Genomic DNA, 26,370 nt, shown 5'->3' on the forward strand with positions numbered 1-26,370 from the left:
AACACACACACATGCACACCCTCTCCCTCTAGCTATATAGTTAAGATATGTTTTCCTGCTGTGCAGCAACGGGTTTATACAGTCATCTTCATCCCTGTTTCTACTTAAGCTCTGGATCCAGTCCGTGTTTTCCAACCCAGTTTCTGGCTTGCCAGTTTCCGAGCCCCAGTAAAGCAGAGTGGTGCGGTCGGGGAACAAGAAAGCTGGAGGTCCGGGGAGACTGGGGAAGGCCAGATGTAAAACAGCAACGACCAATATGATCAGTAAAGGTGAACAAGGCAGGCGAGAGAAAGATTTTATCAAAGTTGATCAAAGACTAAGTGAAGATCAAAGCACATGAAGCCTTTTGAAATTACTTTATTTTTGTACGAAAAGCTTATAAGTGAGTACACACACACACAGTTCTGATTGAGAAGGCTAGATGGTCATCATTATCACTGTCACTAATGTTATTATTATTATTGTTGTTAATCTAACCCCTGACTAGTAATGTAGCACCATGATTTGAAAAACTGTACAAAAGTAAGTACGATGACAAAAAGGAGTCATTTTCAGGTCTTCAATTTATTTTCATTTGAGATGGATTCAAGGTATAAAAAAAAAAAACAATCAAGTTTCAAGAATACATAACCCCATTTCCCCATTCACTGTTCCCACATGTATAAAATTAAGGCCACTTTCAAAACTGTATGTCACTGTCCAGCAGGACTTTTTAATGACAATATACAAAAAAAAAACATTCTTTACATGGTGGACGACAACAACAATAATAGTAATAGTCATAATAGTAATGACAACATCATTTATAATAATAACAATAAAGACATTAATATAAAAAAAGAAAATACACTGTTGCATTTACTGCTTTACTCTGATAGGAGTGTATCTCATGCTTCATAAGGATGCAAGCTAATGTTTCCCTTTTATTGTCCCTGCTGGCTCCTGACATGTTGCTTTACTGGAAGATTAAGAAACACAGATGACTGTGCCGCCGCGGTTTCCAGGATTTTGTGTTTAAGTGAGGGTGTGCAAATTAAAAAAAAGGGCACTTGGCCGAGCGATGAAACAACGGCGTCTGCTTACGCACAGAAACATGCTGAAATGGATGTCATGAAGACGCAGGTTCGAAGTGGAAAATTCACGAGAACACAAACACTGACCACTGACAAAAACTAAAAATATGACATTGAAAAAGGCTAAAACAAACAGCAATGAGCTGGCGTCAGTAACCGCGAGAAGAGAGGCAGAGTCAGAAAGGAGAAAATTGGAAAGAGCTGAGTGGTTGAGAGATAGAGTCAAAGGAATCTGGAAGTGGTAAGAAGAGTTGAAAATGCAAGTCTGACAGTTTTCCTTCGGCTCTTTCTCCTGTTCCGTCTCTTTCTGTCCTGCTCCCTTATCTGCGTCGAACGTTCTCCACCGCGTTTTCTTCTTCTTCTCTCGCCTTCTTTCTCTCCTCTCTTCTGCCCCTCCATCTCTAACTACACCTTGTCCAATAGAGATCGTTGGCAGTAGAGGAGTCGGCGGGGGGTACCGTAACGACGGAAAAACAGCAAGGCTGCCAACGTTGCGATCACACACACTACCAGAAACAGCGGCACAACAAACGCCGCTGCCCCGCTGCCACTATCTGTCTCAATAACTTTCACATCAATTTCCTCCTCCCTCTCAATCACCTTCTCCCTCTCTCTGTCCCTCTCTCTATCTCTAGTTCTGTCTCTGTCTTCCCTCTCTCTCTCCCTCTCTCTCTCTCTCTCCCTCTCTCGCTCCCTCTCTCGCTCCCTCTCTCTCTCCCTTTCCTTCTCCCTTTCCTTGTCCTTGTCATGTCCACCTCCGCCTCTTCCTCCATCTGTCTTGGGGTCTTCATTGGGGCAGCCCATCCAGTCACGAAGGGCTGATTTGGGATATCCAGGCTCCACTCGCATCACCTGGTTGTTGAACTTCCAGTATTTGTTGGCTTTGTAGAAGTAGGTGTACGCTGAAGGGTGGAAGAAAGACGTGTAAGTAAAAAACAACATGTACCAATAACTATCCAGTCACAGTAAGATGTGATGAATAATCTAGATAATCTGACACATGCCACCCTTACCTTGATCTTTGCTCATGAAGGCTGACTTGATGTTATCAGGAACGCCCTGCCACACGCTAATAGATTTCGGATAGCCATCGTCAACTGTCTGGGACGCTTCATTGAAACGGTAATAGCTAAACAGGAAACGAGAGGAGAAAAAAAAGAGATATGGTGAACTGATGATTCGGCCAGAGCTAGAAACTCTCCTCTTTACCCACATAAACAGTTGTGGATGGACTCTGGTTTTTCCTAAAAGACCTGACATTACACTTATCTTGGACTTGTCTCAAACTAAATACACGACTCGGTTGGACTTGAGAACAGACATAGACTTGGGTTTAGTTTTGGATAGCTTTAAACTAGTTCAATTAAATTGAACCTGCCACAGATTACTCAGAACTTGAGTTTCCTTTGCTTTAAATGGTTCAGAACTTGGTGTTGATAGACCTGTTTGTGCCTACAGGACTTGAAGCTAGGCATTAGTCTTCAAACTGGTGTAGACCATTTGTAGTTGACTTGTGTAAAGTGACTTGACTTAACTTAAGAACTGTCCTTACAGACCTTAACTAACTTTCTTGACTTGCTTTCTAATGTAAAAACTGCACAGCCACAGTCAGTGTTGTCTCTGCAGACACTGCCGCTCAACTACCACGAACTCTTCTAGAACCAAAATGACCGCGAGCTGAGGTCTTAGGAAAAGTGCAGTAACTATAGTAACTATAGTAGCTATATTCACTTTATAATCCGACTACTACAATTCAACTGCCACATGTCATCCACTTTTTATACCCATGGAAAAGCTCAGCAACCGTAACAGTTCCCTCAAGGTGAATTTTCTTGTTTAACTGAGAGGCAGATTTGGATTGGATGGTAAGTGTTTGAGTTTACATGTTTTAACCTCATATGGTCAAAACATATATTTTACTGGCGGTGATGTCAGGGGGAGTTTCCTTGTAATCACCTACTTTTGAAACTTCTGCATATGATAAACACACGCACACACAAAACGGACAATGACTAACTTGTTTCCTCTGAAGAAATATGTCTGTCCAGTGGGGGTGTAGTAGAGAGCAGCGTCTATTCGATCTTTGGGAAGCCCTGTGCCCATCTCTTTAAGACTCCTGGGGTAGCCAGAGTCAAGAATTGATTCGGTGAACACCCAGTACCTGTCTCCTGTAGAGCAATAAAACCGAGGACCCAAGAGAAGTTTTTTTAATTTCATAATAATAGTAAAATAATTTCTTTGCAATATGTTAAAGCCAGACTTACCTTTAAAGAAAGCAAATTTCCCATCATCCCTTTCAAATGCAGCATTAATATGAGTGGGCAAGCCCCTCCAAAAGTGACCAATTGGCATTGGGTATCCATCCAACACGTGGTTATTACGCACCCGCCAAAACCACTTATCCTGATAGGGGGAAAAAAAGAAAGAAAACTTTCAGAAACTTACAAGATGACATAGACAACAAGATAACAATCTATAAATGATATCGCCATAAATGGCCCAAACTTTCTCCAGCAACTTTTTACCTTGAACACAAACATTTCTCCCCTGAGGATGGCGATGGTGTCAAAGTGCCCATCGCAGATGTTGGGGCCGAAGTGAGGCTTGTCAGGTGAATGTGGGGGATCGGGGGGGTTGTAAGGTGAACGCGGTGTTACAGGTGGGGGCTGTGGACCTGAGCCTGACCCTTTGTGAGTAAGGACATCGAACATTTCTTTAAACGGCAAAGCCTTAACTTTAAAGCAGCAAAATAATCTGTTTTTATCCATCTTTGGGAAGCTGTTACTCATGCTGTAATTTACAATGTAATGTTTCGGGTTAGTCTTTTCCCTAGTGTAGAATGATAATGATTAATTGTGATTTGTACAAACCATAAAGCTGCTGTATGCCTCTGCGGTCATCATCTGGAAGCTGGAAGTTCTCAGTGTCCATCCACTGGTAGAATGGAGCCATGATGGCTGAGGGGTCGTTAGAGTGCTCGAGACCCATGGCGTGACCAAGTTCATGCACAGCAACGAGGAAAATATCATTCCCTGAAACAACATCAACAAGAAAAATTACAGTTTAACAACTTTTTAAAAATTAGGCCAAAGTGTTAGACATAAAGTGGGAGGATTTTGAGACAGAGTCCTAAAGGAGAATGAGGAAAAAGTGCTGTTTCCTTATTTTCAAGTGACTCAGAAGCACACAACTAGACACCAAGTAGTTAAAAATAAAATCATCAGCAGCTCATGTGAAGATGTGTTAGACTCGAGGAGCTGACGCTGCAGTTTGTGTCTGCTGCATTTTCGCACACAGGTATTCACTGCCTGAAGTGCACAAACACAAGCTGGGGCCTGTCGCGGCTTAGGTTTTGCTTTTGACAGCAAAACAGAGTCAGAGAGATCCCCTCCCAACATTTAAGTTTTTCTTGTGTCAGGTTTTGGGGAATTAGTCATCTATTGAAATTTCAGTTTCAACATGAAACTTTACCTAACAGGTCCCGGTTTCCAACTGTCCACGGCTCAGCCGAATCAAAGTGAGTGTCTCCACCGATGCCAATGCCAGGAAAATAGGCGTGTGCCAGGAATCCCCCCTCGCCATCAAATGGGCTGCTGTCACCGTGGAAACCCTCAGCAAAGAATATCATGATGTCAGCAAACTCCTCCACTTTGTCCCGTATGTAGCTGTAGGGAATTTCCCGGAAGCGAAGCGGGGTGACGCCCTCCCACACTTTGAAGGCCTTCCTGATGGCCTCGTAGGTCTCATACTCACCCACCTTTGGGGTGTAGTTCTGTATACTAAACAGTGTGTTAAAAAGGCGAGACAGTTAATTCCTTTTTACAGAGACATAATTGCAGGCTGCTTCATGTTTATTTCATAACTCTGTGACTTACGAGAAAGTGATCTCTGTCTTGGGCCACTTCAGGCCCTGGATGGCGTACCGCTTCCTCCTCAGGTTGCTCTTGAGCTCAGCACCAAACTTATCAGGGACCCCACAGCGCGGTCGCTTCATGGCCCTGCCAGACAGTAAAACACACCGCGCTCATGACAACGTACGCTTAAATGTGCTTGAAAAAAATGACACTGCGTGATACTCACTTGACGGTGTCTGCGTCAAAGGTACCACTGACAGTGAGGCCGTAGAACCTCTGCATGGCAGCAATGGCGGAGGAGATGGAGTTTGGGGAGCGAAGGGCATGGGTTCTCAAGTCCCCTGGGGGAAGGTACCCATACTGTTGTAGCCATGACTGCAGTGGAAAGCAGGATAAAAAAGGAAAACATGATGAGAAGTCTTGCACAATATAGTGAGGAAATTCCACTTTTAGCAAAGAAACAAAAATGAAAAACAGACACAAAAACACTCCGCACGTCACCTGAAAATGTTGATCATTGGTTACTCGGAATATGAGAACAGGATGTTTTCCTGCGACTGCGATGAAAACACATTCCACGCCGACAGCAAGAATAAGTTCTTAAATAACTTCTCTCTGTGTTTTTGTATCTCGTAGCCAGAGGGAGCAACATCACTTTCAAGCAACTGGCACGTCTCCATGTCGTGACTAAACACAAAAGCTATTCAACCATCAACACTGGACTCTCCAGTATGTGTGGACTGAAAGTAGAACTGGCCTGAGGAGCCAAAAAAAGCTTAAGACAAGGACGGCTCAGGTTTCATCCAAAACCCTGACACAGACACTGAATGAGGACACAGTTAAAGTTTAAAACTCATGTTAGTCTGTACCTACATCAGTTCTAGCTAAAGTCATCGAGTTTGTACAATTCATAAATGAAAGCGGTTTTTTAAAGCATTTGGAGAGCATATTATGATGGTCACAGAGTTCTCTGGTGCTCCAAATCCCTCACTCTCAGCTAAACTTGACCTTATTTTCCCCTGGAAACCCATTTGCCTGCGGTGCTGGTTTGACATTTGGACCGGTGCCGACAGCTCTGTTACGCACCTCTCCCACACAGCTTCTCCTGAACTCCTTCCCTCTCAAGCAAGAGACGAAAAATAACACTGAGGCTATTGTGAGCGTGGTGGAAACCAAGACCGCTCTGATATTCTCCTGTACAGTGACTTTGTGAGCTTGTCGTGGCACGTTCAGGAAGCGTTTTATGGTTTGGAGCTGCTAATGACTTTTGTCTTTGTTTGGCAGAGCCTGACGTGACTTTGCAGCTTAGCGGGATCTATTATTTCAACTGGATTCAGAATTATAGGCACAGTTGCTGTAGAGTATGTGCAGAGAAGGACATTGGGAAAACAGAAGAGAAAAAGATAGGGAGTGTCCCAGGGTGAGACTCAGGCCTTGGGCAACCTCAGTTGAGGTCTCCAGTCAAGCAGTAAAGTCAGTCAGTAATTTAACTGGGAATTTCTTCCTCGTCGCATCCAAACCTCAAAGTCAAACTCTTCCCCCCACGTTCATGTCTCTGTCTTCGCCTCTTCACTCCACCCCTTCTCCTCTGCCTCATCCCTCTCTTATGGAAAACCCACAGACTTGAGGGTAAATACTCATGAACAACCACACCCTGAGCCGCTCGATTATTGTTGTTAATGCCTATCTGCTGCTGCTAATGGATGTTAAACACAGTTAAAGCTAAATAAATCAACTCGCTTATTTTAGAGTTTTCCACTGAAAATGTACAGTAAGTGAATGTGCTGACGTGGTTGTCCGACTCTGGGCTTTAGGTCGGTATTGACGCCCCTGATGTTCATTCAGCTTAACTGTTTGGCCCTGAGCTGAATGGCAGCTTTGGAGGAAGTTGCAAGTCTAATCTCTGCCTCTCTGTCTGTCCTAGAGAGACATGGAGGTCTACGTGTTTAGACTTTACTCCTGAATGAGCCCTTTCTCGTCTTGACTCACCCATGGAGCTCCAGTGGACACATAAAGAGTCACTGTTACAGCGCGGCTGCATGAGCAGGAAAAAGAGGAGCACAAGGAAGGAAAGATGAAGGCTAGTGGGATTTAGAGGTTGTAATTAACGGTCATAATGAAACGCCTGCAGTTTGCTGGGATAAACAAATAAAGGTTTTGCTTGTACCAGAGTCAAATACAACCATTACAACCATTAGCAACTTGGATAATTTGCCACAAATGTAAGAGATTTTAAGGCCTGATTTGAGCTCGAAACCATGTTCTTCCAGTTCACACATTCCCTGTTTTCTTTTCTACAAAAGGCCCAATTTTGCCCTCGGCTCAGTCAAAAGACTTCTGTTGAATGACACCGAACACTTGTTTTAACTTTAAGGCTCCCACGCCTCATTCATAGGTCCCACAGGTGACTCTGACAAAGTCTTATTCACTGTCGCACCACGCTATTTTTGCCCACGGTAATAAGTGGAGCAACTAAAGCAGCAGCAGGAAGAGGAAGCGGTGAGTATTTAGAGAAGAATAAGAAAGGATAGTCTAAACTAATACAGTCTTTTGATGTGAAGCAGTGGTTTCCAACTGCCCCCCCCCCCCCCCCCCCCCCACACACACACACATCAACTTATTTACTACCAATGATTTCAAAGCTCAAATGATATCATGTTTCCTGTTCCTTTACATGTTTGTGGAAAAACATGGAGGTGTGACAACTGACTTAGTGTTAGGCTGTCCATTTTACTAGATTTTTACTACAATTTGAGTAATGAGCAACACTTTAAACTGATGCCTGGAAGCACTTGTGTTAAATGTAGTCATCACCCCTTGATATTTACCCATGCACAGAGGGAGTAGGAAGCAAAGGAACCTTGCCAGTCCAGCACTTTGATGTAAAGCTCACTCATGTGCAGCGACTGACTTTATTGTTTAATGGAAGACCTACAAGAAGCAGACAATGTTTGCTGTGGATGTTTCTAGGCAGTGTGCTCATTTTGCATAGGATGAGGAGGAGAAGAAGAAGGCATAGTTAGTCAGTTGTTCCATTTGCTGAAGGCCAATGGAAAGAAACTCTGGTCAACAGCGATGGGAGTCCAACTGAGGCATGCTCAGTATAAAGCGCACACACAGGGCAAGAGAGCTCATCATTACATATCCACCCACTCCATCCAGAAAGCTGTGATATTCTGTCACATGTCTTAAATGTATGAAATTATGACTCCCACTTTATGTGCAACAGCAGGTTATGGCGCCCGTGTGTACTTCAGCGAGTTTATTGTGGGTAGGATCCCTCCAAAACTTTATTAACTTTTTCTTTTTTCCTCTACTTTATAGGCATTTGCCTGCTATGCTCTTTATTCAGGAGGGCATTTACAACCTCTCTGACCCCTCTGGCCAACAGCTCCTGAGCACACACAAGCAGAAACCCCTTTGGTTGTGTGTAATCCCCCAGCTGGTGTCTATTAAACAACCTCTCTCTAGCCAACACCATAAAGAGCCTATGACACAAGAGTGGAAAAATTCATCTCTGCCAGTGTCATTTGAGGAGTCAGTCAATCCCAGGAAAAAGGAAGAATTTTATCCTAAAAAAATTTGGCCTCTTTGTTTTAGTTACAGGAAATGAGATGATGACTTTGAACATTACCTTATTTTCAGTTAACACCTTTCCCCAAGGAAAGACCACCCACTGCTGATTATTAAAACAATGGCTTCCTGGAAACGATGCTCTCCTGCTTCCTCTAAACGACTAACAAGACTAGTCCAGCATGGGACTAGTATCAAGTTACCTGTGTAATTGTTCTCTTTGGGAACAGAGGGAGTGTGACATCCAGTACACTCACACAGGATGTGTGCATGACAACTATGATCTTTATCCTGTCTCGTACAGTTGGACAGTTGCTTCATTTTCCGTCTTTTCCAAAAAAGATTGCATCACTCCCATCTCCACAATAGCCCCCTTTCTGGTCTGCGACAGGCTCCTCAGTGTCCTCCCTGCCTCGCTTTCATCATCTCATTTCATGACAATTTCATGACAATTAGCTACGAGCTGAAGTCATTCTTTGTACTGAATGACCTCGGCTTGCAGCCATTTCTGCAGATTCGAGCACAGGGGGGAAAAAAAAGATGTGTGTGTGTGATAGGCAGGTGGTTGCTGACACACCAAGCTGCCCACTTCTTGTCTCTACCACACGCCACAGGAAATGAATTGTGTCCACACAACCTCTATATCACAAAACAGACCCACTGACCAACACGTAACCACTGATCTAATTTTATTTATTGTTAATAAAAAAATAAATTAAAAAAATCCCGCTGACTTGTGGGTTTGTGGAGGCAGCATATGAGGTCAGATTTCCTCAACTGTATGGAGAGTTTGGTCTTATGTTAAAAAAAGAAAAGAAAAGAAAAAAAAGCACTTTTTGACCATAACTTAACTTGCGATGGAAAGTCCCGCTTCCTGCGGTGCAGACATTTCACATGTTTATCATCCTCATTAACTTCCTTATTTGATTGCACACTGTTGACTGATGCTATTCTTGATGAATGTGATGACAGAAAAGGTTTTTTTTTTTTTTGGGGGGGGGGGGGGTTGCATGACTTATTATTTTCCAAAGAAATAAAATAGGCAAGACATGTTCATCTAATTAATTGAAGTTCTTCACCGAAGCCCAGATGATCTGCAGCATTACTCGCTTTAATTAAAGAGGCTTATTATGCTCTTCCTTATTTATTTATTTTATCCTGTTATAGCAGTGCATACTCATATTTAACAAGGCCAAAGTTTCAAATGATGAGGTCAGTGTTTACACAGGTAATCCCAGTTGAGCAAAAGCTCAGACTGCTGTAAATACTGGGTTTCAAATCTGTTTTCTCCTCATGGTTCTTTATGATGTAATTGCCAGGGGATATCCCTAATATGGGCATTTCAGATACACAGCTCTGCCTGGGAAAGTTAGTCAATCAGAAGAAAGCTGACTGAACAGAACAGAGTCCTTGGAGCTAAAAGTGACGTTTTTTCAGCAAGCAGATGAACTGGGTGACAAATAAGATTGAGAATGTGAATTATTTTAAACTTGCAGTCGTGCAAAGTAAGAATAGGAAATCAACCTTCATACTAGTATTTTGAAATTATCAGGTCAAATATCCACTTTATATCTGGCCTTTATCGTACTTGTGGTTCACACCGGTAGCTAATGCACTTTTTTATGAGAAAATTCTGCACCGTAGAATATTGGCTGTTAAAATGTGCTGATATGAAAAAATTCCTTGAAATCTGCTTGCCTAAAAGGAGTTGACTTAACCACAAGCCCATCTTGACAAAATGTAATCAAATCTTTCCCAGAATAAGAAAATATTAATCACTTAGATTTACTGCTGCACAGCGTGCATGTGTGGAATGAAAGCGAAATTATGAATTATGTAGGCGACACATTGTTTACATTTTTAGCAGATGGCGCTTTGCAGTCTCTGGTCTAAATGTAGGTCAATTGAGTAACTTTGCTCCATTTTCTTCCACTGGCATAAAGCTGAGCTATAACTGCATTGGTCACAGGCAGGATACTCCAGGCGCCACTGTATGTAACAAAATATGGATTCTTTGATGTCCTGTGTGAGCAAGACCTTGCCCTATTTTTTCTAATGGCACTGAAGGAAGCAGGTGTGTAGGAGTATCATCACAAAGTCACTTCCTGGAACATTAACACAGAAGTTCCTAACTTTGCTCTGGTTATGGGATTTGAGAGCTGCTGATTCTGCAAGAAGAACAAACCTAAACAGACAAATGAGATCAGAACAATACAGAAGAAGATGAGAAAGGAACAGATGTGAACAGCAGGGGAAAAAATCTCAGCTGTATCTGCCTTGATAGTAGCCAGCGCTGTTATTGGAAGATATTGGAAAACTTTTAGTGCTCAGTCTGTTGTATTTTTCCACAGATGAGAAAGGGTGAGATGCTGCAGAACCTCTTTCTTTCTGTAACCCCCCCTTTGGTGCTGTACTCAGACATAACTCAGGACAGATGTCAACAATTACATCTCCCCATCCCTCAGTCCGTTCCCACAAAAATTACCTCAGTCTCTGCAGCGACCACAATACAATTGAATGCATTTCTTTTGCTCTGGCTCCGCTGCTTTTGCCCTCTCAGCATTTCTGTGTTTTCACGAGCGTTATCATCATTAAGGGCTGCTTCCTCTAACCCAGGGTCAGAGCCCATTTCCCATATCCCTGTGCCAACAACAGTCAGCTGCAGAAATTATTATTAGGATGCAAAGTTCTAAAAAAATTCTATATAGGAGTCATAAAAAAAAACAAGCTCCACACAAATTTGAAAGATGAATATAATAATAAACAAAAAAATTGCTATGTATTATTAACTCATAGACAGAAAAAGATCTCCTTAACTTTAATTATATGTCACAACTGTCTAACATTATTAACTGTTTTAACTGAGTGCATTTATTGGCGATATACATGTTCCAAGTGTACAATATCTATGCCTTTATGGAGTATTCATCCAGTTTTAATCCAGTTTATATTTATCCAACTTTAATCGTTTAATGCGCATTTAAAACTTTATGTGGTTTTAGTCCTGCATTCTGCATGTTTTCCTCACCTCTGGATTGAATTGTCGCTCCGTCGCTCCCTGCGCGCTCAGCTCCCACACCACCGCCAGCAGCAGCAGCCGGGCTACCGATTTCAGCTTAGGTGCCATCAGTCAATTCTCAAAAAACTTAACAAACGAAGAAGATGTCCTCGAGAAGGTTGCGCGATTCTCTCTCTCTCTCTCTCTCTCTCTCTCTCTCTTTTGTCAGAACATTATCTGTGTGGGGGAGGGAAGCATCCCATGCGCAAAACTTTGGACTTCGCGCAAAACACACAAAAACTGTTTCCCTGTGCAACCGGTTGCCAGGACGATTTAAACTATTAGACGTGTGTCTCCAACATGTACATTCTTCTCGTGTTTTGGTGAATTGGCAAGATTACAATCGGACGTTACTTGAAACGAGAACTGTGTAAAGGGGCTCTGGAGCCGCAAGCGGTGCGTACTTTATGTCCAAATTCAGCTTGCGGTCTGCTCCCGATGTTGCAGCCGACTTTGATGGAACCGTCCTTACTCCTCCTGTCCTATCTTTCTTGTCGGTTTATTTTGACCCCCTTTCTCCTCTGCAGACGTGGTAGTTGATAGCCTACTTTAGTTGGAAAGTAAAGCGATGTGAACCACCCCCCTCCGAAATAAGCCCGCCCCTTCAGAATCAACCGGATGACCCATCGGACTTGGCACGGCTCCTCACTGGGACTAAAGCGTTAATGCGCCCTAAACTGTAGGAAACTTGTTGTTTGCAGAAGCGAGCAGCTCAAGCTATTCCAAATAAGGAAAAAATGCAAAAGTTTATCTGGGAATGTATTCAAGATTTTAGTTATTTTAGTGTGATCTGTCAGTACAGTCATCTACTTCGCTTCCATATATGTGATAATAACCGATCATCTATATCTGCCATCTGCCATCTCTTCAGCCAAAATCAGCCTTTTCCCTAAAACCTCGTTTCAAGCCGAAGATGGTAGACTATTATGTTGCTGCTTTTTAAGTCTTCTGATCTTTAACATATTAATTTTCGCAGATTTTTATAAAGGGTGTTCAAAAAGTGCTCAAATGCACTGTAAACATCATATAATAATTTAGCTACACGAAGCAGCAAACTGTGCTAAAAAGGGGGGGGAATTGCGCCCTCCAGTGCACTACTTGTACACATCCAAATGTGTGCCTTTTGTCTTGCATGCTTTTCTCATTTCTTTTTCTTTGTCCTCTGTGAGTGTTGCATTTGTTTCCTTTCATAACTGCAGTCTTGTTTAGTGTGCATGTGTTAAATTCCTCTGTTTTTTCTTGGCGTTCATATAAGATACAATAATTAAACAGGAGCACTCAGACGGATTAAGGGCTTTACTAAAACGTTGATGTTTTAGGCTGATGTCAGCACTGGTAATATGGAAATCCCCAATAATGCCATCTGTATTGTTTCACAGATCATTTGTGCTGATGTCAGTATTGTTAATATAAATCGCATATAAATCATTTTGTGTCATTGTAAAACGTGTAACATTGTGCTGTAAATATAAAGTTTTAAAGAGCTCAAACAAAGAAAGTGCTTGTAGTTAATATATTGCTTTAAAGTTTGGAAATGATCCTATGGAAACTGAAGTGTTTTCCTAGTGATCCTGACCTTTGACCTATGACCATGAAGCATTACATACTAAAATGGTGTATTTTGTTATCTTTTTCCTCATGACTGATGCACAACTGGCTGAAATCTTTGGCTTCTAAAAGCTGTAAAGACCTGAAATTTTATGATGTAGTGCATGAAACATTATGGCGTCACTGTGACGTTGTAGGAATTGAAAAAATATAAAGTGTGTTGTACGGCTCTATCCATGCCCTTTCATATCGTATATTACTCAATGTGGATTCTTGAAATTTATTTTCAAGGTTAACTTTGACCTTGGGTGCCAGAAATGAAGGTGAAGGTCAAATGCTTAGCCAACCTAGGTTCTCATGTCCCCCATGGCCTAGTATATTGTTGTGAAGTTTGAAGATGATCCATAAAAAAGTTGTGTTTTATAGAGTTTTTACTGATTTTCAACATTTAATGTGAAGTTGACTTTGACTCAGTTTTCCCCTAAATTAAATCAGCTGGAGATTTTATTGATCTCTAGCATCATACAAAATCTGAAAATAACATGTTGAAGACTGTGGATGCTAGAGTGCTAACAAACAGACAAACTGAACCGACTACATACTCCCTCCCTTTGGGGGAAGAACAAGACTGAACAATATATATTTTTTCCCAAATTAGTTTTTAATGTGGAGATACTGAAATAACAGCGTACAACAAACAGACATAGATTTCTTATAGATTCTATACACAAACTTAAAGTTTTAGTAACTTTAGCAACTGAAAGGGTTTTACAGATAGTACTTTTGGACCAAACGACAATCATAATACTCACAAAGCTGAAGGGCAAGGGTCACACAAAGGATCGCGCCCTCACTGGGCTCACAAAAACTGCAGGTGTGCTTCTGGTTTGACGGGACAAGGTAGTGAAAAGGAAATCACAGCAGGAGCAAGTAGTTTTAAGAGCCACAGGACGGGGACAAAAGACTCCATATACACCCCCCCTCCCCCCAGTAACACATTCATATTGTTCACCTTGTTGACTTTTACAAAGCAAGATGTAGTTTTAGATCCAATAATTTGTTTACTCATCCCTATCAGCAAAAGAATTCTCTTCATATGAAACACACATGGGTTTGCTGTAGTATTTTCCAAAATATTTTCTTTTGGTTGGCTCGAGTCTCCTTTGGTGTCAGATGGATGAGATTTGGTACATGCCACAACAGAACAAAAGTGTCTACATGTTTACAACACTACCAAAAATGGTTTAAACTGGTTATTGTAGCTTCATTTCCTATGACTCAAAGCCAGTAATATCAGATTTATCTATCTGAGCCTGTTGGGATGTTTAAACGTAATATGAATTATGACCCATTCTCTTTTTTAATAACCAAACATTTCAAATTTTACTCTGTTAAGAACGTCAGACAGACAATGGTAGTTTCACTTTTTAACAAATCCAGCTATAACTGGGCTAATTTTGTTACTTTGAATACACACTTTTTTTTATTTGCACTACAGCTGTCTCTTTTTTAATACAACAGGACCAAGCTGATTGACTCACAACTTTAAATATACAAACATATTATTCTGACTATCATTGACAGGCAACCTGAAATGTGTTAAGGAAGCAGTACTAATGATATGCCCGTACAGTTACACCAAGACGTAAACAACAATCAAAAACACCGTAACATTTACCAGCCAGTTACGGCTATGCGAGTTATGACCCTTCGCTGGACTCTTCCCCAGCTTCCTCGTGGGCTCTTGGATCCATCTGTGACAAAACAGGAGATTTTGATGATTCATTTTCTCCTCGGCCTGCAGTGGTTGGGTCATCAGTTGGCTCAGCGCTGGTATTGAGGAATGCTTGATACTGGTTCCAGAAGCCTGCTGAGCTCCTAGTGGCTGGAATGTTTGAGGAAGTCATAGATGTAGAAGAAGGAAGTTGGTCAGTGGAGGAACGGCGACTCCGGGCTGACGGACGTGATGTTTTAGATACCACACCGTGATGTTTCATGTGCCCCTAAAAATGAATAGATTTGAAAGATTTTTATTTATAATCATCATCTTGTAAAGACAAATCTTAATAGAATTTGGGTAGGCTAAAATTGCACAGCAGAGGTAATTTTAGAGTCCAGCTTAATTCAATTCAGTTTAATTCAATTTATTTAGTGCCAAATCACAACACCAGTCACCTCAGTGTGCTTTATATTGTACGGTAAAGCACTTAGTGACAGTGGGAATGAAAAACTTTTTTTTGTCTAGGACAGAATGCTCTGTTCAACACAGTAATTGTGCAAACATAACTACACATCTTATTGATATAAATGATGGAACTTGTTCCTTACCTTCAGCCCACTACGACTGGCGTACTCTTTTCCACACTCAGCACAGCAGTAGGTCTTCTTCTCAGGACGAGACATCGGAGACGGGAGGGTTGGAGCAAGGTTGATGGGGCCAGAAGCATCCAGTATTGAACTTGAGCCGAATCCACTTATGCCATCTGCCCGTTCTTCCCTCCCATATGAACTAAAATGAAAGCTTTGACGTGTCTCTCTTACAAAAGTGGCTGTTTTCTGGGGTTCGCCTCTTACTTCAGCTCCAGTGTTGTCTGTATCCTCCAAAGCTGACGTCAGCTTGGGTTCTCCTTCTGGCACAGTTGCTTGGTCTTGCTTTGGTGTTGTGGGTGGAGATGAGAGCTCTTTATCTTTATTTATGGGCTCTGGTGATTGGGGCCTTGGAGAGACTGGGTCTGATTCCAAGGTTGTTGTTGTATTACCGTCACAAAGATTGGGGTTAGAGGTGGTGCTGGGACAGGTGTAGGAAAAGGGATCATCGAGAGCAGGTGTGCTTTGCAAGTCCTCTACGTTTGATTTAGAGCCAAGGAAGGCATCGGAAGAGGTAGATACTTCATCCTCTCCACAGTCCATCTCAGTAGCAGTAGGTGATTCTGTGGTTTTGGTAACACTGGAAGTAAATGGTGAAGGGGTAGATTTTGGAAGATTGAAACCAACAGTGGCTTGTGGAACTTGGTTGTCTTCGCCAGTTGGTGAAGCTTGATCTGTCTGCTGGGATGCAGGCAAAGGGACACTGACAGTAAGCACAGGGGGGTCTGCACTGCCTGGTGGTGAAGTCTGTGTGGTGGGATTCATAAAGGGGTCAGGGCTTAGGTCAGAGGGGGGAATGTGGTCTGGGCTGGAGGGTGCAGACTTGCCTGGATTTTGAGTGAACTCAGCTGATTTCATACTGTCAGATGCAGGGACAGAGGCAACTGTTGCAGTATTAACTTGTTGAGTTGGAGCTATGCTCTTTGAATGGCCTACGAGGGGAGGTGTATTACTTGAAGTAGCATTTGGGTCAGTGCACTGGGACTGAGATTGTACCAAGGATATGGCTTTAGATTCAGCTGGCATCTCATGTGCAGAATCCTCTGTGCCATCTGGAGGCAATTGTCCACCAAGGTGCATACGGATGTGGTGCTGAAGCACGAGAGCATTAGTGAACTTACGTTGGCACAGTGGGCAAGAGTTCTGTACACGTGCATTGGGGGGCCGGGCATGATGGGTGGCAATATGGGATCGCAGACTGCCTTTGGTAGAGAAGGATCGTCCACATATCTTACATGGAAAAGGCCGTTCTCCGAGGTGTGTGGCCTGGTGCAGCCGCAATGCTCTGGGGCAGCTCAGCACTCGTAGACACACCCCACACTGATTGGATGTAAGGTTACCAGCTGGATCTGTAATCAGTGATGGTAACATGCCTCCTGCCATGGCACTTGCTCCATTGGCACCCATGCCTAGGGCAGCTACCATTTCGCGAGTGAAGTTTGAAACCGAAGTAGTAACAAGGCTAGAAGACAGTGGAGATGCCATGACATATGTGGTAGAATTGCTGGCATTTGTGAAACTACTGTTTGCTGAAGTTGCTAAAGAGGTAGTGGTACTGCCAGATAACATTTCCATCACAGAATTGGAAGTATTGGAAGAACTCCATGGAGAAGAGGAAGGTCGAGGGGCCTTCTCTAGCTTCTCGACCAGCCTTTGCAGCTTAGAGGTTTCCGATGTAGGAGTGGGGGCTATGGAGGAAGGCAGGGAAGATGCATTGGTAGTTGTGGGTGGACCTGTGACTTTAGGAAAAGAAGAGAAGGGAAAGGAAAGCTGGGAATGGCTTGAAGAAGCATGTTGGTGGGAGCCTGGAGCAGAAGGTAGAGGGGTGCGGAGCAAGCCCAAAGCTGGATGGTTGTAGAGGGATGAGTGTGCAGCTGGGGTAGAAGAAGGTGTGGAGACAGTTGGGAAAAGAAGCTTAGGTAGGTGGGTTAGCTGGGAATAGGCAGCAGGGGAAAGCACTGGGGCATGGGGAGGAGTGTTTTCATCAAAGTGATGCTGCTTGGCACCCTTGAATAATCCTGTGATGGCAGAAGATGAGGACAAGGAAGGGTTTGAGAGAAGGGAGGTTGCGAGAGATGAGGTGGAGGAAGACGATGAGGAGGATGAGTTGGATGAGCCAGTTGTGATAGATGCTGCAGCAGCTACCACTGCAGCTCTGTTAAATTGCAGGAGAGAGTGGGAAATCAACGCTAGATCAACACTCGGGGGCAGGGGTAGGGAAGATGGGGTCGACCCTCCAGAAGCCCCTAGTGGTAGCCCAGTACTAGAACCACTGATTTCCAAACTGTCTCCAGATGTTTCATCCTCAGCCCTATTTTTTCGCTTCTTCTGTATCGTATTCATGGCACTAGTACTGCTACCGCTGCTCATGTTTTGTCCCATATCCGATCCCGCAGTAGTCCCTAATGCAATCCCAAACAAAGACGGTGGCAGAAGTGACAGCGAAAGCTCGGGGTTTTGTTCTCTGTGCCGTAGGAAATGAACTTTGAGGTTACCTCGTGTAGTGAAGCGGCTGAGGCAGACTGGGCACTGGTAGGGTCGTTCCCCCGTGTGTGAGCGGAGATGTATCTGCAGGGCTGAATCACTGCTGAACATTTTTCCACAAAAGCGACAGGCATGCTGGAGACGGCCGACAGTGTTGTTGGAACTGGATGCAGAAGAAGATTCTCCTCCGTTAGAAGCAGATTGCAGAGCATGTTGTGAGTTTGGGACTATAGGTACTGATGTGGGGAGGGGTGTGTTAAGGAAGGAGAGACCACTGTGCCCGCTCACTGAAGTAGTATTTGGAGACTTCTCATGAAGATACCGACTGGGTAGAGCTAATGACAGTGCTAGCGGATAGGTGGAGGAAGCCACTGTGGTGGCAACAGAGGAAGAATTCAAGGGAGCTGATGAGCGAGAGCTCACCCTTGTGAGACCATGAGCACCAGCTGCCCCACCTGTTTCCTCCATCTGCACCTTGTTAGGCTGCAGGATTTGAGACAAGGAGGTGCATTGCTGTGTGGGCTTGTTGACTGCTTGGGAGGGAAGCAGGGAGGAGAAACATGCTAGAAGAGGAGCCATAGAGGTGGAAGGCTGAGATGCAGTTGGCTGGGTTATTGGACTAGATGCCCTTTTACTGCCTTCCAGGCAGAGCTGAGGTACAGAAGGGAGAAGATGTTGGGCAGGTGTGTCTATGCTATAGGAGGCTCCACCAAGGCGCAGGACCTGTCTACAGATCTCCTCTGTTATCTGCATCTGGTGAATTTGTCTTTGCTGCAACACCCGAAGCTCCTCCAGGATCAAAGCTATGCTCAGCTGGGTCCTAGAAGGTGCACCCGAAGCAGATGACACTCCAGGGCTTGGGGTAGGTGTAACAGGACTCGGAGGGCCTTCGGGTACACGACTGGGGCTTCCAGGGTGTGGTGGAGGACATAGAGAAGCAGAGGAGGAGGAGGAGGAAGAAGAGGTTGTGGTGGTGGCTGATAGTCCCAGCTTGGGAGAGGCCATTTGTGAGCTTCTGGGAGGGTAGGTAACAGCACTTACGAAAGCTGCGGAATTGCTGGCAAACAACTTGAAGCCAGGTGAGAATTGTATGTGGGATGTGAGAGGGGAGTAAGGGAAGTCTGATGAAAGGGAGGGCTGTAGGTCTTTGAGAGGCTGCTGGTGGGGCTTTATCGGTGAACAAGGTAGGGATTGACCCTCAGTAAGTTGAGAGGCGATCTGAGAGCCCTTGAGAGATGAACAGAGCGTAAGGGGCAGCTGGGAGCTTTGAGGAGAAGACAAAGAGCACAAAGTAGAATCCGTGATAAATGAAAAGAAGTGTGACTTCAGTGCCGAGGTGTCATCTGCAGGTATTGAAAAAAAGGAAAAGAAATTTAGGTGGCTACTTCACGTGAAGGGTATGAAAAAACAAATGGTCTGTAGGAGGTGAATTTTGGCCTCAGGGGTTAATTTCCAGCCAACTAAACTAAATGTTTTTTCCTGTTCTCTTTGTGCTGCTTCTTTACTGCTGTCTGCACACAGACACACATGCTTGCACACAAACACACACATGCACTCAGAATATACTACTCACCCGCAGAGGAGACCACCTTGTTTCCAGGGAAACACACACAAGACCTCCACTTCCCTAAAATAAAATAAGACGCATCCTAAGGCAATCTTTCATCTATGCCTTTCTTTCTTCCTTTCTTTCTTCCTCCATTCAGTCTGTCTTACTGAAGAGCCCATCCCCCACTGGCCCAGTAGGGGTGTCAAGAGTTAGTTCTTAGTCAAGTACTGAACACTTTGCAGGGTATCTGACTGGCTAGTAAAACCGACTTTAAACAGTTGGGGGTCCCATTCCTGATAGGCCAGCCAGAGGAAGAGTTTGTCGTGCAAGCAAAACAAAAAGGCCATGACAGACATGACGACTCAGCAAATATGTTCTGCAAGCAAACTCCGTAGCACTTTGTATACTCACGTGCACCCAAATGCATACAGAACTTCCTGCTGTTAGCTCAACAGCTACAATTTTGTGACACAATGGGGTCCCTATTCCTGTAACTGAAGTGGACAAGCGGACACAAATACACACAACTGTGTGTACACACACACACGCGCGCGCCTTCACACACACGTCTTTGTGGGCATGTTCATGCTTCAGTGGCTAGCAACAAAGCTGAATGGGGACAATGGGCTGTTGCAGTTAGAACACCTTATACAGTGCCCCACAAAGTTTCTTTTTCCTTGACCTTCTCGTGCTCACGTCTTTGCTTCAAACCCTAACCCTTTTCATAGCACACGCCTTCAGATTCACCTTGCATTGTTTTTCAGTGATACTGCTTTTGATTTATTGTGTTTTTCTGAAATGTGGGTGGTCTGTGTCTTTGAAACTGGCAGTGTGAGAGGAGTGAAGATACTTGGGTTTAATAGGGCCAAGGAAGCAGCTTAAGGCTTAAACCTGCACAGAAGGAATTAAAGCGTCTGCACTCAAATTATTCCAGCAAGCCATTTTCTTAGCACAATGCTATAACATGCACATTTAACTTTGGTTAAACTTTTAGCGCAAATGAACTCAATTGAAACACTTAAATTGAATTAATAAAAGGCTGATTAAGAGTAAATGATTACATCTCAGTCAACAAAGCTTAAAATATAAACAGTAAAAACATATTTGAAGTCCCAAAGGAGCTAATAGTCATTTTAATTTAAACTGTAAATGTACATCCTAAATAAGCACTACATTTTAATGTACTTGTGTAAAAGGCACAAAGCGCATACTAAGAAAAGGCTAAGTCTCCTATACTACGGCATCCAATGTGAATATCGTCTTACTTATTATTGATCATTGTTCTATTGATTTATATAGTCTATGTCTCACCATGCTCAAGTTTCCGACAGGCACCCAGGGTCAGGCTCATAAGCTGCTGGGGTCGTTTCTGTTTCCGACGGGACATGCTTCAACAGGATGGGACCGACGCAGGGGCGCATTGGCCAACACACAACTTTTACTCTGTCTCCCCGCGCACTGAAAAAAGCAGGTAACTAAATTACTTAGACAAAAAAAATGAAAGAAAAAAGAATTAAATAAATAAAGACAAACTACAGTATGATTTCCAAAAATCTGACACCGGGTGATCCGGTTCGATTAGACTTAATAAAGTGGCTCCACGTTGGTGGCATTGTGGAGAAGAGGGGGGGAATACAAGAACCAAAGAGGCATGTGTGACAGTTTCTCTCAACAAGTCTTTCTATTCTGAAAACACCGCGTTGGCCCTCCTTCTCTGGACACACACACACTCGCACACACGCATACACACAGCTCACTTGTTCATCCACTACTTTGCATTCAAATGGCGAGTGAACTCCCCATCTTTTGAGCCGAGAGTCCACTGCTTCTGTTCGGTAAACCCGTACACATTTACGCACAAGTTCATCACATTATGATTCCTCCCCGAGCAGTCGATTGTTAAAACGTAAAAGCTAATATTGCGCAAGGAAGGAAGAAATCCGTATCCGCTAAAACCTTGTTTCCCGAGACTATAAATCAAACGCATCCTGTCACGGGGCGTGTTGTCGAACACCGACACTTCAAAGTGTGCGTGGGCTGTGTTCCCCCCTCCCGACACCTCCACAAACAGCCTCCTGCATGAGCTCGGTGAAACAGAGCGCCTGAAATCAGGTGAAATTTGCAACAATGACGTCGAGGGAGCGCAGCTGAGTGAACATCACCCTCTCCGAGCCTCTCCAACACATAAGGCCACTGACTGGAGACACAATGCTCCCTTTTCAAACCTCATCACGGCTGCTTAGCACGTGGAGTTGGAAAAAAACACAGCCATGGTGAGGAGAAAAATACATTTTCCACTTGGGCCCCGTGACAGTCCCCCACCCAAAGAGCATCCACCTTCTTCCCTCTCTTACTGGGGCTTGGGCAGAATAATAATGGAGCCAAAATTCTAAATCAGTAATTAATACGGGTAATAACCATCCACTAATCTGACGTTCTTAACAGCAAGATCATATTGGGAAAAAGGCTTTCTGTCCAAACCAGGCAGTGATTTCGGAATATTGTAGGGATTAAAAAGGAAATCATTTGGCTAATAACCTACGTGTCATTGTGTAATCGCTGGTGTTTTGTAAAAGAGAATGAAGCCATAACTCTAATAGCAGACAAACAGTCGAAGCGGATAAAATCATCCCTTTTAACCTGGTCTCCATCATCCCAACAAGGCCTTCTTATTCTTCTTAATATTAGTATGATTTTCGTGCCATCTCGCCAGTTTGATCGCGTATACAAAGGCTGAACGCGCGCGCGTGTGTGTATGTGAGCACCAGTGTTTGGAAACCAAGCTCAAAATCTGGCCCTGAGATGCGCGTCCCCGCTACTGTACGGCGACCTGTTGCACGCCACGCGCGTTCCTACATCATAACAAGTTATGATTCATAAATATTATGACTTCTCCGGAAAAAAATGCAGTCCCGGATGTGCATTTCCCCCACAGGCCGCGCGTCGCCGACACAAGCCCGTTAAATATAACACAAAGAAAACTTACCATGTTCGAAACGATGAATTTTTGGCAGCGATATTGTGTAATGACAGGAGAGAGAGAGGGAGAGAGAGAGAGAGTGGGGAAGCCGGGGAGCTTGTGTTGGGAAAGATCGGCTCCGTCTCTCAGCCGGGACACTGGCGCAGCATTTTCCTATTCACTGCCAGGGATGCGCAGTCACACAGCCGCATTTTTTTCAATTATTTATCTCCGTAGAAAACCGCGTTCTTTCTCTTATGACAAAAGGGTTATTATGCCTGAGTGTGTTCACCCAGAGTCCAGGGTTAGGAGCGAAAGCAGGACCAGTGCAGATAGCCGTAGCCTGCTCGCTACAAGGGGAGGATTATGTTTTCCCCCCCTTGGCCGTAGATTACGTGTCGCTCTTCCTCCCCTCTTTGTATTTGTCGGGGCCTGCTCCTGTCCGGCCTGTCTGCGCTAGCTGCGGTACTGTCTGTCTGTCTGCTAAGCTGGCTCGGTGTCTGTCTCCCTGTCTCTTATAATTAATGGCCCTCGCCGCCAGACGGTCCTTAGGGAAACTGTGACCACGGTTACCTCCACATTGGCTCTCAGTGTGCATGTCACATAGGAGTGCAGGCCTGGGAGCGCGCGCACCTCTGATGCAGACATGAATCCATGTAGGATTTAAGATTTGCGCGGGTGACAGAGGTTCCCATTGATAAAAATAACAACCACTACTGAGTCATATTATTAACCTCCTAGGACCTGGCGTCCACATATGTGGACGTCACATTTTGGGTTATTTAGACCAAAATACTCAATTTTGCTCTACAGGGGCCTGATATTCACTTACGAGGACATTATACTGCTACTGTTCTATCGAAATTTCAAACGAATATCCTCATATGTGGCTCTCATTTTTCTTAGAAACTAAAATCAGGTTAAAAAAATATATATATATCTGGTAATTCTTTGTTTTTACAATCATCGGGTCCCAATCAGCCCAAATATCAAAGAGAAATTAAAAATGCATGCCGTGGAAGAGTTCGGGTCTTAGGAGGATAATGATTTCTTTTTTTTTTTCTTTTTTAAGGTTAGATATCTCTGTAGATGTAGTCCACAGACTGATGTTGTATTGAATTATCAAAAAAAAGAAAAAGTGAGCAGCCCACTTGAGCCACTCTATCATTATATTTCGTTCATTTTGGAGACAATAATGTGAAAATCAGTAGAAGTAAGTGATGATATAAAGAAAAATTCTAGTCTCCTCCAGAGTATTTACAGGCAATTTATCTTTCTTTGGTGACCCCTATGAGAAAATGATTCCCCGGTCTGTTCATGCACCACTTATATTAATGTTAAACAGTGTAAAAAGCTTCTGCTGTGAGTTTCTTTGTGCATTACAACACTTATTTTGTCAGCTAATGATGTAGTTGTGCCAGCAGCCTCATTTTTTATTTGTATTACTGTCATGATATTGATTATTGTCTTATCTTAACTCATAAGAATGTCTCCCTATAAGCAGACAGGTGCGGTGGTTTGTGTGCTACAGCAATAAAGCCACTAGGTGTCTCTCAAAGACATGTTAAAAAAGAATACCAGTGCTACGTAATTAGATACTGAACAGTTTACAATATCTTTTTAATCATAACAATTCAATTCAATTTTATTTATATAGCACCAAATCACAACAAAAATCACCTCAAGGTGCTTCATAGATACAGAGAAAAACCCAACAATCATATGACCCCCTATGAGCAAGCACTTTGGCGACAGTGGGAAGGAAAAACTCCCTTTTAACAGGAAGAAACCTCCGCAGAACCAGGCTCAGGGAGGGGCGGCCATCTGCTGCGACCGGTTGGGGTGAGAGAAGGAAGACATTAACTACCAAAGTGGTCAGTACGCATATTTTAAAGGAATGCAAGAAAATCCAACTCAAAACTCTACACACAATACTCCGTAGTAAGAAAGTGAAAGTAACTGGCTTGACATTCTTGCAAATGTATTTAAAACAAAAACAAAACAAAACAGAAACAAACAAACACTCAAAATTGAGTTCAGGTACATCCTGTTTCCACTGATCATCTGTCAGTTTAGTCTACCTGTGGTAAACTCAGTTGATTGGACACATCTATATAAGGTCCTACAGTTGACAGTGCACGTCAGAGCTCAATCTGAACCATGACATCCAAAGAATTGTCTGTGGAGCTTCAAGACAGGATTGTATTGAGGCAAAGATTTGGGGAAGGGTAGATCTGCAGCAGGAGGTCCCAGTGAGCACTGTGGCCTCTATCATCTGTAAATGGAAGAAGTTGGGAACCACCAAGACTCTTCATAGAGCTGGCTGCCTGGCCAATCTGAGCAACTGGGGTAGAAGGACCTTAGTTACACCAGCCTTGTGTGTGGAGGAAACCAAGCACTGCTCACTAGATTGAGTGGAGCGCAGGTCAGACCACCAGAGGAATCATTCACATAGCCTATTGATTCTGAGGCGTGTCCCCTTTGTGAGAGTAGTAGAAGATTGTGAAATGGTAGGCAAAGAACAAAATTGTGTCTGCTGCCACCACCAAACCTATGACCCCCTATGGCTTCACTTCTGTCAAAGACTTTCTATCTGGCTACAAATAAGCCTGCAAGGCAGATAACAGAGGACGGTGACAACTAGAATCTGGTTTGGTCAAGAAGACATGATCCAGAGTCACGTAGACCAGTGAAAGTATCCAAATGGAAAACGAGATGAGGGTGGATACCATTGCAGTTTTTGTGCAGTCCCACACTGGGCAGGCCATGGTGAAATACTTCTCTGCAGAAATCAGTAGCGCGAAAACCAAACTGGAGGTCAGATCAGTGTGCGCTATTAAAAATTCTGCTTATGATTAAGACAGTTGTGGTCCTGACCTGAATGACATCTGACAGGAGCAGTTTTATGGCAAAGATCAGAACTGCTATGTCTTCTTTTTTTTTATTAGACACAAGCAGGCATGGCAGGCCATGAAGCTTTCAGGCAGTGCATCTCACGTATTGTAGAGTGTGACGCCTGAGAAAATCCAAAAAAAATCCCCCCAAAACATAAATGAGTTACCTGCAGAGTCAAAATCCTACTATTACACCAAGAAATTAACTAAATAGTAAGAGAAATATCCATAAAAGTCCAGTAAGTACAGCTGTGATATGATTTAGGTTTAAGTGACAAAACACAAGCTGAGGATCTGTTGTACAAACTTATAAAGAGGGTCCATTTCTTTCATTGAATTACTCACCTGTGCATCCGTGGTTTATCGTTTTCAATGAAAACATACAAAGCATTTAATAAAAACTTAAATACAAAATGCATATTGGGAATTATGTTATGTGTTATTGTATGCATATTTAGCTGTGGAGCAGGAATAAATTCTGGAAATCAAACTCAACAAAAGACCATACACGGTAGCTGTTAGTGGTCACAACGGAAGGGCAAAGTGAATATCTGCTGCATTTTCTTTCCTCCACTTGTCTACAGCTGGATATCATGTTGGTATTAAAAACACACACGAGGAGGATTAGATTATTAGTCAGTGTGATATATTATGATATATAATTTCTTCTTGTCTGTAATTGTCTGTACAACCAAATTCCCCCCTGTGGGACAATTAAATGATTATTCTATTCTATCTGTTCTAATGAAGCTCGTTAATGACAGTTCTCTGCTTTGTTGCAACCTCTGGTAGCAAAAGTCCACACCTGTACGGCTTACATTTTATAACAATGACAGTGCTGCACATGCTGCAAATATTTCATTTTTCTAGTTCAACAACTGCAGGCATTCACTGTTCCAGTGTCTTGAATGATACAAAGTTGAAAAATAGAAACATCAAATTTCACTTGCTTCACATTGCCTTGTGTTGCTCACATCACTTCCTGTTATCTAGATTGCATTATACCTTAGA

At 43.3% G+C, this 26,370-nt stretch overlaps 2 protein-coding genes across 3 annotated transcripts; both read right to left on the reverse strand.

Annotated features, from left to right (window-relative positions):
• Nucleotides 1–341: 341 nt before the first annotated feature.
• On the reverse strand, nucleotides 342–12,114 carry mmp14b (matrix metallopeptidase 14b (membrane-inserted)). Its single transcript, XM_040044849.1, has 10 exons — nucleotides 11,529–12,114; nucleotides 5,154–5,302; nucleotides 4,949–5,071; nucleotides 4,545–4,852; nucleotides 3,944–4,105; nucleotides 3,599–3,759; nucleotides 3,338–3,476; nucleotides 3,091–3,241; nucleotides 2,087–2,202; nucleotides 342–1,975 (listed from the first exon to the last, which is right to left on the reverse strand). Exons 1-10 carry the CDS (start codon nucleotides 11,625–11,627, stop codon nucleotides 1,479–1,481), a joined length of 1,905 nt encoding a protein of 634 aa, XP_039900783.1. The 5' UTR covers nucleotides 11,628–12,114; the 3' UTR covers nucleotides 342–1,478.
• Nucleotides 12,115–13,689: 1,575 nt separating this feature from the next.
• sall2 (spalt-like transcription factor 2) lies at nucleotides 13,690–22,871 on the reverse strand. 2 transcript variants are annotated; one of them, XM_040044844.1, is made up of 4 exons: nucleotides 22,493–22,871; nucleotides 20,818–20,964; nucleotides 15,435–19,300; nucleotides 13,690–15,109 (listed from the first exon to the last, which is right to left on the reverse strand). In XM_040044844.1, exons 2-4 carry the CDS (start codon nucleotides 20,891–20,893, stop codon nucleotides 14,807–14,809), a joined length of 4,245 nt encoding a protein of 1,414 aa, XP_039900778.1. In that variant the 5' UTR covers nucleotides 20,894–20,964; nucleotides 22,493–22,871; the 3' UTR covers nucleotides 13,690–14,806. The 2 variants fall into 2 exon arrangements, with proteins under 2 accessions (XP_039900778.1, XP_039900779.1); XM_040044845.1 differs by lacking the exon at nucleotides 20,818–20,964 and having other exon boundaries at nucleotides 13,692–15,109; nucleotides 22,493–22,638.
• Between the last annotated feature and the right edge of the window lie 3,499 nt (nucleotides 22,872–26,370).

Source organism: Simochromis diagramma, unplaced genomic scaffold, assembly GCF_900408965.1.
Source record: "Simochromis diagramma unplaced genomic scaffold, fSimDia1.1 OVJJ01000663.1, whole genome shotgun sequence".
Classification (NCBI taxonomy): Eukaryota; Metazoa; Chordata; class Actinopteri; order Cichliformes; family Cichlidae; genus Simochromis; species Simochromis diagramma.

Excerpts from the sequence above, each read along its gene's own strand:
- sall2 (XM_040044844.1), bottom strand. The coding sequence starts at position 20,893 with ATGTCCCGTCGGAAACAGAAACGACCCCAGCAGCTTATGAGCCTGACC. Across the intron at positions 19,301-20,817 it reads CTGTCGGAAACTTGAGCATG|ATGACACCTCGGCACTGAAG; the intron begins GTGAGACATAGA and ends CAATACCTGCAG. Across the intron at positions 15,110-15,434 it reads CCAGTCGTAGTGGGCTGAAG|GGGCACATGAAACATCACGG; the intron begins GTAAGGAACAAG and ends ATTCATTTTTAG.
- mmp14b (XM_040044849.1), bottom strand. The coding sequence starts at position 11,627 with ATGGCACCTAAGCTGAAATCGGTAGCCCGGCTGCTGCTGCTGGCGGTG. Across the intron at positions 3,242-3,337 it reads GAAATTTGCTTTCTTTAAAG|GAGACAGGTACTGGGTGTTC; the intron begins GTAAGTCTGGCT and ends ATTGCTCTACAG. Across the intron at positions 1,976-2,086 it reads CTTCATGAGCAAAGATCAAG|CGTACACCTACTTCTACAAA; the intron begins GTAAGGGTGGCA and ends TCCACCCTTCAG.